This window comes from Labrus mixtus, chromosome 15 (genome assembly GCF_963584025.1).
Source record: "Labrus mixtus chromosome 15, fLabMix1.1, whole genome shotgun sequence".
Classification (NCBI taxonomy): domain Eukaryota; kingdom Metazoa; phylum Chordata; class Actinopteri; order Labriformes; family Labridae; genus Labrus; species Labrus mixtus.
The window spans coordinates 9,216,115-9,230,292 of NC_083626.1; the positions used below are offsets into that span (position 1 = coordinate 9,216,115).

At 42.5% G+C, this 14,178-nt stretch overlaps 1 protein-coding gene across 1 annotated transcript; it reads right to left on the bottom strand.

The window, feature by feature from the left end:
• Positions 1-613: 613 nt before the first annotated feature.
• Positions 614-11,878, bottom strand: LOC132990353 (zinc finger protein PLAGL2-like). Its single transcript, XM_061058580.1, has 2 exons — positions 11,726-11,878; positions 614-8,144 (listed from the first exon to the last, which is right to left on the bottom strand). The coding sequence occupies exon 2, from the start codon at positions 7,695-7,697 to the stop codon at positions 6,402-6,404; it is 1,296 nt and encodes a 431-aa protein (XP_060914563.1). The 5' UTR covers positions 7,698-8,144; positions 11,726-11,878; the 3' UTR covers positions 614-6,401.
• Positions 11,879-14,178: the final 2,300 nt, after the last annotated feature.

Below are 14,178 nucleotides of genomic sequence, written 5' to 3' on the forward strand. Positions count from 1 at the left end.
ATTCATGCCAACAGTCGCAGAACTAAGCAATTACCATGAAGAAAATAAATATGCAAAAAGAAACAAGCATGCAAGTCTTTTCACACTTTGTGTTCAATCCTTTATTGATCCCCAATAGTCCATATTAAGAGTCTAGATGCTGTTTTTCCTCGTGTTTCTTTTCCTTTTTGCATTTGTGAATGTTATAAAGAAAATAAAAAGTCAATGCTGCCTCCTACCGGCACTGATGAGCAAACTATGATCCACTCATCCGTGCGGGAGGTTTCTTCTTTATCTTTAAATGGTCGCCAACAAACGTCCAGCAGTGCACAGCGCCCCCTGTTGCAGATTCATGGCACTAATTCAGCAATAGTTAAAGAAAAAGAAAACTCACATAATTCCCTCAAAACCCTCCCAATTTATATTTTAGATTTTTTTAGGCTTCTGATAGGACAGTGGAAAGACTAGGACATAGGGAGAGAGTGGGGAAAGCAGCCACAGGACTCGGTCTTAACTTGATCTCAATCCCTAAATGTCTTGGTCTTGGTTAGTGTGGTCTTGACTACCCCAAACTTTGGCATTCTTAAGAACGCCTCGCAGGCCGTTCACTCGTTCAAATAAAACAGACACGGAGTAAATCTAAAGATTTCTTTATTTGTATTACTTTATGTTCAGACAATCAGAAAATAACAACTCCTTTTCTTTCAAATGTCTTCTAATCTATTAAGTGATAATACAAACACCTAATGCAAAAAAACTTATCTAAATTAAAACGTAGCGAGACCTGCACGTAGTGGGTTCTCAGAGCCAACCTCGATGCAGGCAACGCGGTACTGAAAGATCATTTTGTAAAATGAATCCTGAAGTCTTCTCTGCGTCTACATTCAGTCTGGAATGCTTTCACTTGTGTTTACTCGTCGTTCAAACGCCTAACTCGAGGAGCAAGGACAGCACCACAACAGGCTTTACAGATATGCAGATATAAATTGGTGTAGTGCTTCTTTATCCCAAATTGATAATTTCTCAGTTTACCTTTTGATACAGCACGAATAAAGAGCCTTCAGGAAGCCAGAGTTCCCCGTTTCACAGAGCATGTTTGTGATCTTTGACTAAAGATCAAAACAAACAAAATATATCCAAGCCTGTGTTTACTTGAACTCAATCTCAGAACGTAGGTACACACAGCCAGAACCCACTTAATCACGATTGGTCGCAAAAAGAGTGTTAATCTCAACCCTTGCATTAATATTCTGGATTCATATGCAGACAGATATTCATTGCGGAGTTGGATAGTTTAAGAAGTGCTGATTTGGTTTTTTAAAAATGTTGAAAAGTAAAACTAATATCTCCAAAGATTAGATGGATATATATCCCTCCTAAATTCATCCTGTCCTCTATCAACGAAGAGGCTGACACCAGAAAGTGTTGGGCATTGTTATCAAAAGAGTCCATCATTCAGATCAGGAAGGCCGACTTGGAAAACAAGGGAAAGATGCTGCTGCTTCCAGGTGAACATCCTAGTTGTGGTAAAGTATTGTCTGTACATTCCAGCATGATTCTGGGGAATTCCTCCAGAGCGAGGCCCAGATTCATAAACAGTTAGCATTCCAGACTGAAGAGGCAGAGGCAGAGTAATAAACAGAACAAATGCAGCTTGAACTGGTACTTTTTTCTTCTTTTTTTTTGCACTATAGACACATCATCCTGCTGTGAGCTAATCTCATTTAAAAAAAACTATGGAGCTACAAAGTACATGTGCTTCCTCTGACAAAAATAAAACTCTACACAGACATTTTCTCTGCAGTTAGATGGACAGTCACCTGTCTCTTCTCTGAGGTAGTAAATAAGTAGAAATATCATTAAAGGCAAGTATAGAGAACAAGGTTTGACTCTTGAATACACCACAAGGACGTGTGTGTACCCGGCCCTTCAAAAGTTGAGTTTATGAACACATCCCCGCGTTCAAAAGTGGTGAAACTGCCATACTGTTACAGGTTAAAACTAGCGTTTAATGATTTTTTTTTTTCTTTTTGCAGAAAGATACATGACAAGGTAGAGGTAGAAAGTTTGACTGAATTATAATGTCAATGTCTGCCGCTAGATAAAGAGTTTAGATTCATAAAATCTACCTTTTATAGTTTCAATCTAATGGCACAAGTAAGAGCCAAATTAACTAAAAGCAAAATCAAAGAAAAACAGAAACCCACAGTTCTGCGTGTTTGAGGTACAGATCATCCTTTTTTTTTTTCTAGAAATGTTATAAGTGCTTAAACCCGGTAGAGAGTTAGACACTCTTAGAGAGGCACAACAGTAGCATTTTAAGACATTGGTGCAACACTTGGGAGGCTGGTTCCTGTGCTAGTGAGAGAAGTCCTTCAACAATCAGTTCATGGAATTAAGGCAGAAGAGAGAGCGTCACCCAACTCTCTTTTTCTAAATATCTTCTTTCCAATATCAAATCAATCACTCGCATCATTCAGCAGGAGGCGTCCTCCGTCTCCACTTCACTTTGACCAATTTTCTTTGAGTGGAGTGTCTGTTACTGGAAGGCCGCTGGGGAAAGATCCAATTCACGTGGCATGCCGCAGAGTGACTCCGTCGAAGGAACCTTGATCAACGGTTCCTCAACTTCTTCCCGTCTCTGGCTTTGAACAGAGATGTCCAGGATTAAAGGGAAGGGAGGGCTGGTTGGGTTGGGGGACACTTTTTGTTTTAATCCTAATTACATCAGAAACTCTTGCGATCCAACAACACCAGAGCCTTAAAGGAATGGGTGTCAATACCAACAGCGGCATTTAGTAAAAAGATGGGGGACAAGTGCTCTGGGAGGCCTTTGTTGAATTTACTTTCTATTTAGTAAAAAAAAAGGAGGAAAAATCACAGCAAGTATGTCACAGTGAGGACCTGTTCAGATCCATGGGTGCAGTTTGAAAGAACAGATAGCAGAGAGCAATTTTTGAGACTTCCTTTCTTTCTAAATTACACTTCTGAACGTGCTCCAGGTCACATCGTGTAGCGAGGGTTGCCACCTGGCCATTGTGAAAATATGGAGATAAGAGGAAAAGGGGTAGACCATCTGTTTCAGACACAGATACTAACAAATCAACTTGATTCAACGTTTTTTTTTTTTAAAAGGCCTTTTCTAAAGCCGTTTTCACATATGCACTCCTGAAAATATCTAGATAATTTCAGGACTTTCAGGATTCTCCCGACCTGGCTGTTCATATAAGCTCCTCACAGCGGGAGACTGTCCCTGTCAGACGGGAGGGGGGGGCAGGGGGGTCTCCAGAGGTAAGACGTGATGCAAAAAAAAAGATGTGGAAGTTGCGGACTGAGCCACAGAGTCCACCATCGATGCTATAATGAGAATATTTACCTGCTACATGTAATTTGGCAGAATCACAATGTCAACAAAAGAGCAGTGAAGAACTTACTGGAGAACAGGAAACATAATTCAGCTGTTTAATTATGTGCACAGAGATCTTAGTGCTCGTGGGCAGACAGTCTATGCACTGACTCCAAAACATCACTCCCCCCACCTATTGGCTCAAGGGGAATTCTCCAGATAATATGCTGCTGCGTTCTCACACCATCTCACTGCAGAAAAACTTCTAGGGGTCCGGCAGGAGAAACTTCAGGTGAAGTCCAAGCTAAAAAAAAATAAAAAATTCAGCTGTTCACACATGCAGCTCCTCCTGGAAATATCCAGAGTTTTTCAGGAGTTTTTCCTGCAAATGTGAAAGCCCTATGACACATTTTTGTCAGCACACATTTCTTAACATTGTTAAAGGCTTTATATGTGATTTTTCACACTTAAATGTAATAGAAATCAAATATATCCTCTGAAAATAACTCTGAGTCATGACTGTCTACAATGGGTGTAACACCCGAGTCCCACTGTCTGTGATGTTTTCCGAGTCCTATCTTCAGTTTGTTTACATCGCCCGGACAGCCAGCTGACTCCTCCCCTCGTGTATAAAAGTTGTTTAATTGAGGGACTAGAGGAAAGAAGAATAACATACTGTACTCACTGCTTAACTGTGTTTCTAGATCACGCTCATTTCAGGTAAATTTACATGCAGTGTGAAGATACGAGCATAATAAAGATCGCTAGCATTAGCATGCTAACACAACAATGCAGCGCGAGTTGTTTTGGTTTCATGCTGGTGCTCAAGGGCGACATCTGCTGGATCAAAAAATCGCATATAAAGCCTTTAAGAAATGTTTTTTGGTGATTTTCCCATCTGCTATCATGCAGTACAAGTATTAACAGATGCAGTAGCTGCCCAAAATACCTGTTTGGGCGGTTATAGTCTGTGTAAAGAAGTTCAACATACTATTTTTCCTGAGAGATGAGGGGAAATTAGACATACCGCTAAGGCCGTCAAAACTTAGCTATGAGTCCAGTCCTGTTCAAGGATCATGGTACCAAGGACATTTGTCCCTCAGCCTGGCTGAACACCTGGTTCTGGAGTGAACTGGATGAGGAATTGAACAATATGGTTGCCAAGAAAGCAAATTTTTTGGACTTCTGAGAATTTCCTCATAACACTTTTTGAAGTTCACATCTGAAAAAAAAAATCAAGGTTCAAAAGGTCCATTTGTAGGACAAGATGGCCACTTCCCCTCAACAAAAACTGGACCCTCTATTCTGTGCATCCGAGCGCAAATTGAAGTGTGCGGACAAAAGGGGGAATTGAGATTGGGCCAAAGTGTTTAGTCATTGCTGAAACACTGAGATTCAGTACCCAAAATAATATCTGCTTTTCTACTTTAAACCCACCTTATCATACATACACCCCCCACCCTTTAAGTCTCTGCAAAGTAAAAAAATTCACAAAGTTCACAACTATACTCACGACCAATTTTCATGAGCAACTGAGTGTGGTTTCTGTGGGATGGCGCATCTGAAGAAGAGAACATGTTCACATGTTTTAGGGCACAGGTGGCAACCCTGAAATCAGTGACCTGGTTGGCACAGAGGGGAGGCAATCTATAGTCTTTAGGGCTCTTGATTTGAGCATTTAACAAAAGGGGCTCTCGAGGATCTGGAGTTGCTGCGCTGCTCTCTGCTGTCACATTCAGACAGAAAGGCACCAGACCAAGAGAGGACGCGAGGAGCATCGCGTGAGGGGGAAACAGATTATCTGTTACTGGCCGCAATTTAAATGTAAACAGGATATTAAGCTCAGTCTCCCATCTTTACATCAATAGATGCAACGTCTCAAAATCTGAATGACGGGAATCAAGATAATTTCATGCATGTGTCGCTTTTTTCCGTCTGTCAAGTGTTCTGACCCCCAAATGCTTTTACCCATGGAGAGCAGTGGAGCAGCATCTAGGCTGCGACTGCTTCATGTGATTTGGCATTCCCTGCTAGGTTAAAAATGAAACATAAGTGCCTTTAATCTAGTAATGCTACGTAATACAGCCAAATAGAGGATAAAGGTCGCATCAACTAAATATTCTCGGGGATTCCAGTATGGATTTCTGGCTTTAAGAGCTGCTACTTTACTTTTAAAAAGAGAATCAGAATTTCAGATTCTGGTGTTGCTTAAATGCTTTTTGCAGTTCACATGAACTTGAATGACTGGGTGTACAGTATCCATTACTGTATCTTTAAGATTTAGGTAATGCAGCCAAGCTTTACAGGTATTGTAAACAATTATCGACCACCGTAAGTGACTCAAAAACGTCCAAATTCTAACACGGTCTGGGTCTGAATTCTTGAGAAAAAAAAAGGGTTCAATTTACACTACTTTAGAAAATGGTTGATAACAAAAGTCTTATATCTCCATCTACTGCTGCATTCAGACTGATCAGCTGGTGCTTGCTGGTTTACTGCATATCTAAAATGAGTTGGCAGTGCCATTGAGTTTGCAATTTTCAATATTTTTTGCATGCGCTCGCTGTAACGGAGAACACTTGACACCGCCCTGTTTCTCTCTGTAAGGCTGTTTACGGTCCAATATTCTCAAAAAAAAAAAAAAGAAAAGGTGAAAATTTATAAACATGATATGTTACTGGATAAAAATAAAAATCCCTAACACTGTGGAATTCCCAGGGTTTCCTAAAAGTGGATGACTCCGCATTGTGCAGCACCTATGACAACTTTTAAGTGCTTTCACTGTAGGTCTAACAAAAAGAGGCACTACACTATTTTGGTTGTAGTGAGACTATCTACATTTCCTCAAAGGTTCAAGCTTCCTTTTTTAAATAATGAGGTAATACTGATGAGGTGATTTGTTGTGTTCAACAAAAAAAAAAAAAAAAACTAAGATTAGCATCATTAGCACTGACAGGTTAAAGTTACACGCTCGTTTTACAAATAAAAATGCCGTTCTCGTGATTTACCCTTTTTCTTGAAAAAAAAAAAAATTCAAGAGCTTACTTGAAGGCAACTTTAACGGGGACAGAGCTGCTTACTGCTGAAAGGCCTGGTAGTAGTGAGGTAGGGAGCTGGAAGTGCTCATAGCAGAACTGCTGTATGCCTGAGGTAGCTGGCTGTGGTTGTGGGCGCCGGGGCCCTGGGGTACATGAGCCTGGGGAGGCTGGAAGAAGGTGAAAGGCCCTGGCGCCTGAGAGGACAGCCCAGAGGAGGAGGATGGAGAGGATGTGGTGGTGGTGGCTGGTGGGTAGCTCATCACTAACCCTCCCATCCCCATGTGAGAGCTGTAGGGCGGCAGGCTGAAAGGCAGAAATCCCAGGAGAGGCCCGAGGTCCATGTTAGTGGTGCAGGACAGCTCAGTCGAGGAGATAGCTGGGCTCCTGGACAGCAGGTGGGGGTCGCCGCCAGCACCCACCCCATCACCCAGAACCTCCCTCTGAGGGGAGGCAGAAGCAGAGGTAGAGGAGTTGGCCACACTCAGGTGAGGTGGGGGGGCACTCTGCAGGTCGAGCAGGAAGCTGTCCACGTCGGTGCGAGGATATGAGGTAGATCCGTGCTGGTACCTGGCCATGTTGCCGTAGGGCTGCTGCTGTGGAGCCACCGGGGGCTGCAGGTGGTGGTGGTGGGGATGGGAGGATTGCGGGGACATGTGGCGACTTACACCCATGCTTGAAGACAAGGAGCCCTGCATAAGGCCATGAGGGTGGCCCAACCCGGGAACAGGATTGGCTATGGGGTAGGAGTTGTACATGTCCCTGGAGTAATTCTCCATGGGCTCCTTCGAAACCGGGCCCATATCAGAGGTCACAGGGCTGGGCTCTTCCTTCACCGGGCACTGAGCAGCGGGGGTGGGTGTAGCCACAGGAGTGCTGGGTGCACAGGGTGGCATCAACCCCGTCTCCTGAGCGTGACTCTTCTTCAAGTGGCGGGTCAGGTGGTCCCTGCGGCCAAAGCGTTGTGCACAGCGCGGACACAGGAAGTCACGTCGGCCTGTGTGCACCACAGCATGACGCCGAACATCCTTACGGGTATAAAAGCGGCGGTCGCATCGTTCACAAGAGTACTTCCTCTCTCTCACTGGCACAGCAGCGTTTGTGTTTCCCTCTGACGGTGGAGGTCTGTCAATATGGCTGCCCAGGTGCTCCAGGAGGGAGGGCGCCCCCTCTGGGCAAGGCAGGTTTGCTGAAGCGCTGTGGGCCGCCACCAGGTGGCGCCTATAACCAAGCTGGGTGTTGTACTGCTTCCCACACTCCTGGCAGTGGAAGAGCTGCCTGCTGGCTGGTATGCTCTCCTGCAGCTGGCTCTTCAGATGGTCCTGCTGGTGGAACATGGTCTAACAGAAGGAACAGTACTGGCTCTGCTGGTGCGCGGGGACTCTGGCCAAGAGCCGGAGCAGACACAGACAAGACTCATGAGGATTCTCCAGAGCGCCGACCATCAGCCTGCAGACCTCTGCTCGTTTTGTTATCTTCGAGTGCTAGAATTAATGCTAAGTGCTGTTTGTTGACTGTTTGATGGTCTCTTGCAGCAATGACTAGTGGTCTGTCCTGCCTTACTGGGGCAAGCCTGTGTCCAGCACTTGGTCTCTGTGACAGCAGCTGCCATAGCAACCCCAAAAGGGCTGCGGTGATGAGGAGCTTTGGAAGCAGTGACTGGGTCTGTGTGTTCCCTGAGAAGAGCTCTTGTGTTGGCCCGCAGTCTATTTTAGTATTCAGCAGCCCTGAACGCCACAGACACAGCAGCTGAATCACAGAGGCAGATCAACATCTTTGCAGACCTGCAAACAGGAAGGAAAACTGTGTCACTTTGTGCAAATGATACCTTATCATTAAATAGTATGGCGCAGTAAGAAGCATCCTGGATGAGATGGATGATACGACGCATGTGTATTACAAAAATCAGACATTTTACTTTTATATTATATACATAAAAAGGTAACAGGTATTTAGTTTCATTGAAAACATCCCACCTTTGATATATATATATATATTAACCTTGATATATACTCCAGAGATCATTAAGGGACGACCTTAATTTAGTCCAAAACCCCTTCATACTACCTCATGCACAGCCGACCTACGTTGTCAGATGACAGTCGTTTGTAGAAACATACAAAGAAAATAAATCAATAATCCGAGGTAGCCTGAAAATGGCTTCCTCAGGTTTGTCCAGCATCTTCTCAAATAGCTCGACGACATTTAACCTCCCAGTGTTCAGATAGATACAGATATTTGGGAGCTTGGTAATAAAAAGGGAAAACAGTGAAACGTTTTAAATGTGAATTTTTAAGTTGCAAAGTCTCTCTGGGATGGAGAGATTGCTTTTAAAATTTGCCTAATGTGATTTTTTTCTGTACCATCAATTCTTCCAACTTAAGCAGGGTACACACTACAAGATAACCGGGCCGTTTTTTGAAATCGTAAATTTCAAACGTGTTCAATTTTTATGATCAGAAATCCTGTTGTGTGGGGACAACACAGAGGACGGATGTCGAGCAACGACTCTGTGCATTGTCACTTAGCCAGTAAGGACGCAAGCTGACGGCAAGAAGCACAACAAACACGGCCATGGCGACGACGGCAAACGTGAAGTATAAAGTTAAATGGACGTCATAAATTTAGGACCAACTTGTTGATTTGGGGCGACAACACGATCCAACTCCAACTGGATCGTGTTGTCGGAAAGGAGTTGAACCAAAATGTTTACCGTAATGGATGTACCAGCTAACAGCTAGCCACCATTAGCTTGACCATCATGTTTGTTTACCCTTAAGTCAAGTTTTCATACTCAAGATGGAGGATGAGTCGGTTAGTGTGTGTTGTGCTGAGTCGATCGTCCTTTTTGCTCTTCACACACGATAAGAACAGATCTGTTAATCTGTCATGATTTGTCATCATATGGGCGCGCTCACATTTCTAAAATCGTTTAGTGTGTGCGGCGCCTCATCAACAGACAAAAATAAAATAAAACAGGCACGTCAGCAAAAAGATATCGGTATCGACCCCAAAAAACGTTTATCGGTTGGGCCCTTCAAACGAGACTTATAAATTAAATATGTTTCCTATTTTAAACTACTCATGTACATGAAGTATTTAAAGCCGCCCAGAGTAAGACCAGCAGCTGCATCAATAATTAACCCTCTGAACACTGAACAGGACCAATCCTGCAGAATTACAAATCTTACTTTAAAACCTTCATTTTTAGGGACGTCAGGATTCACTCACAATATGATTTATTTTATAAAATGAGAGCTTCTCATTGTGGTGTGGATTAAATGCTGCATCATGTTGGTTGTTCTATTTGTGTACTTCTCCGTCTTCTTGTAATATTTGCACACAGTTTTAGTCTCGTCTGTTAACCCTTCTCACCTCTTTTCATTTTCTGTCTTGGGGAAGACAAAATGCTTCCGCACCTCCGATTTAAAAGACGGTGATGCGTCCTCAATTTCTAAATCTTGCTCTGCAGCTGCCAACCGCCTCTGCTCTGCAGCTGCTGACGCTCACCATGTTACTGCGATTCTTTTTTCAGAGTACCGATGTGAATCTTGACACCTTTCAATCCATTTATCGCGATTTTACAATTAATCTTAACATCCTTATTAATTGTCACTCAGGATCATTTTAAAGATATCTGTTGTTGTGCGAGTAGTCTTTTACGCACTGTAGAGGTAAATAAACAAATACTAATGAATATAATATATTAGTATCTACAAGGACTCAGCAACTAATGAAGTTTCAATTTGGATTTTGTCTTCCCACGATCATGAAAACAAGATAATCTACATTAAACGATGACTCTGCAGCACGCCATGTTGTGCTCGTTTTCTCCATGTTGTTTTTGTTATATTTTGGCCTCAGGAGTTCATCACCACTACCTCAACAACTGTTTATTTATTATTATCATATATTATCAGTGTAAAGATCATTAAAGTGTTCAGAGGGTTTAAGTGCGATAAATGCTCGCGATTCAGATGTAAAATCGTGATTATGATTGCTGTCCTCAAGGGGCCTGAGTATCGGCTGCAAAGATTACCACAATACCTGTTTGAAAACAGTCAATCCTGAAACTAGGTGAATCCAAAAAGCTTTTTTTACCCACTCAATTATTACGTGTGCACCACCAACCTGACAAGGGACTACAGATGAAAATTAACCAATCTGGCATATTTACATGTTTATGTTCATTAAATAAACAAATAATTTAGCACCTATTATTCTGAAGGTAGCTGAAAGTTAGCTCCTTGAGCTTCATCTGACTGAATCCAAATGGTGTGAAAGCCAGTTTTCAAACCCACGTCTCCTTCCAAAAGGTAAAAAACTGTAAAATATTAGCTTTTTTAAATATTTATTTTTCTAATTGAGATGATTTTAATCCATTTGCGATGCATTTTTTTGTGAATGCTCACTTTGTACTAATGATAACATTTATTGTCCTAATGTGTAATCTGTTTGGGTCCAACAACAAAACAAGATTAATGGACCGGAGTATTTCTTCAGTCCTTCACTACACAGTTGTTTCATCTCATATTTTACTTTTTTAAAAGCTTCTGCAAGCTGCATGAAAACAGCTACTCTTACATTGCCTTCAATAATATTTTAATTTACAATGCAGCCCCTGCTTACAAAGTTGTTTTCCCTTTTGTATCTCGGTGTTTAAACTTAAGTTGGATGTTCTTGCCACACATTCCCCCCTTATAAAAGATGTTAATATGGAATTACAGAAGAAGCAACAGCAGCTGGAAAAGTGGATATTTGAGTGAACATGAGGGGGTGATGTGATGGGAGCTGGTAGTGCCATCTTGTGGGTTCACAACATGGAGCTGCCATGAAGCTCCGTGAGGCGTTTTTCTGCTTGAACCCTGCCGATGAAGTTGAGCTTAAAAGTGAAAATGCATCTTTAAAAAGATCTAGGGGACACATGCAATCAGCCCGAGGGGGGTTTAAGTGAGCAGACGACGCGGAAAAGTGGTGCAGACTGCCGGGGGACCGGGGGTCACTGTTACCACACCGGGGCTAATTTTGACTGCTAGCCCAGGCTGCGCTTACAAAATTCGGCGGCGGTGGCTCAAGTTCGGTTAAAATATCGGATGTTTTTGTTCGCAATGAGCTGCTTTAACGTCGAGGAAAGACTCCAGGAAGAGTTAGCATGAATGTTGTTGAAGTTAGGGAGTTAGCCGAGCAAGCATGCTGGTTTTAAAAAACACAAAAGATGAGCGCTTCACTAAGTTATATCGGAGTTTGTGTTGCGCGGAGCTAACTAACTAACTCCTCCATATTTTTTTTTTTGGAGTTCACGCTGCAGCTAAAGAGAGGGGGGGGGGGGTTTACCGGACCACAAAGTAAACGGCGGCTAACTTACCGACTGTGCCTCCGTCCATCTCTCCGTCCAGCCTCCATTCCGCCTCCATATCGACATTTTGGGACAAGTTTTTCAAGATGTTTCTCAGAGTCCGGGCCTGGACTTGCTGCTGCTGGGCGCCGCGCTGGGAGCCATGCATTCTGGGAGAGTGACGTCACGACCCGGGCTGCAGAGAGAGGAGGAACTCCTGCAGGAACCCAGAGCTGCACAAACAAACACGCCACATACTTGGGGATATATTTAGCCCCTCATTGATTAAACCCGATTTCATATCAAAAGATCAGTCATAAATTATGTAGAGAGGAGTTTAAAGGAGTTTTGGTGGTGAAATTTGAAAGTAGGAGAAGTGAAACAATATGCTATATTTTCTGAACTGAAAACACAAACTTCACTCAAAGAAAAGTTGGGTCCCTTGAACAATGTTTGGAGCTAAAAAGCTACCAGGAGAGTTACGGTTTCACTGTTGCGGGCCCCCCAACACAACTTCTAGCATAGCATTTTATCTTCAAACAGTGTCACAGGGACCAAATGTTCCTCTGAGGACAGTTTGTGTACAGAGTTATGAACATATACCACACTTCTCCAACTTTCACATTCCTCTACCAAAACTACATAGTGCAACTTTAATTGCCAGGACTTTTGTAATCATCTGCACCCACCGTATTAACTTTAATAATATAAACTTTTACCGATAAAATGCAGCTTAAAGTGCTTTTTTATGAGGAAGATTCAAGAGATGTATTATTTTAAAAGTAAATGAGTGTGCTCGGAGGCTCCTTTGACAACGGGTAGGTGTTAAACATAAAAACATAAAATGAAATAGAACATAAAAACAGAACAAATAATCACAAAAAGTTTTTTTTAATCAGAGTTTCTGAGAAAAATATTTAGCACACGTTCAAGGCAGACTATATAAATATGAGGTGGAGCATTAAAAAACATTCCTGCATGGTCACTATTGAAAAGGGGGTTTCATTGCACTTTGAGCTTTTTTATTTGATATATTTAGTATTATTTAAGAGTCTAAGGTGGAAGAAGCTGTTCCTCAGCCTGCTGGTGTGTGGCGAGCTTTGGAAGATAGGAACCAGGTGCTTAACATCAAGTTAGACAAAATGTAGAAAAAAACTGGCATGTACTGAAGTGAGATGACAATAATTGGATGAAAACTAAACTTAATTTAATGTGCAAAGATTAATTAAACAGCAGTAGCTCAGTTTGTAGCCCAGTTTTGGGCTGCCGGTTCAAGTTCCAGTGCAGACCGAAATATGGAATTTGGTCTGGTAGCTGAGGAGGAGGAGGAGAGGAGAGGAGAGGAGAGGAGAGGAGAGGGGAGGAGAGGAGATGAGAGGAGAGGAGAGGGGGAGGGGGGAGGAGGAGGAGGAGGGGAGGAGAGGAGAGGGGGAGGGGGGAGGAGGAGAGGAGGGAGAGGAAAGGATGAGGAGGAGGGGAGGAGAGGGGGAGGGGAGGAGAGGAGAGGAGAGGAGGAGGGGAGGAGAGAGGAGGGGAGGAGGAGGAGAGGTATAATCATGGTCTTAATCAACACCTGTGTGGGTGCACAGAGGCTTCAACACTGATTATCCTCTATTTCCCATTGATTTCAATTGAATCTGTTCTCTTTTTTCATGTGACTAATGCTGCATTCAGGTGCTCCAAGTTTCCGAGTTTCTCGGCTATGATAAAGGCAGAGTGTTAATTACATAATTACATTTTTTATTATCATGGTTAGTTAGTTTGCACTATTGTCTCATTTAGTCTTTGATTATTTTGTGTTTAGTGTTGATATTTAATGTTGTACTTTTGTAGAGAGCACAGTTTACTAAAAACAAATTTCTCGTGTGTGTGTGAGCATAGCTGGCCAATAAAGCTGATTCTGCTCTGATATTTTTTCAAACAAGACGTGTTCTTCTCTTTCTTACTTTCAATGCAGGTTATGCTACAAGGCTTCTGCTAACAATCTGAAGTAAACACTATTTAATGCATTCTCTGTTCAAGTTGCATGATCTGTTATACGTCTGAAAATAAGAATTACTTCCATTGTTATTTTAATTAGTTTTGTATTTGTTGGGTATAATTAACCAACCATTGGCAAAACTATTTTTTTGTTCTTTTTTGGGCCATGAGTGCCTTTACTATATGAGAGAGGACCAGCTGAAGAAAAACAGGAAATGATGCAAGGAGAGAGAGGGGGACGACATGCAGCAATGGGCCGTGGTCGGATCCGAACCCAAGGCCTCTGCAACGGGGATGACAGTCACCGTACATGGGGCGCGAAACACAACCATTAGGCCATCCAACGCCAAACTAATGACAAAACTTGAATCTAAATCTATGTCGTACTTGTCTTAATTCAATGTTGTAATACAGTTTTAAATTCCAATTTATTGGTCAGATACACTTTTAGACATACTTCATTGCTTAGTGAAATGTTTTTGGTCACTATAGCCAGCCAAGAT

Bases quoted from the DNA above. Each gene is read 5' to 3' on its own strand.
- LOC132990353 (XM_061058580.1), bottom strand. From the start codon at position 7,697: ATGTTCCACCAGCAGGACCATCTGAAGAGCCAGCTGCAGGAGAGCATA.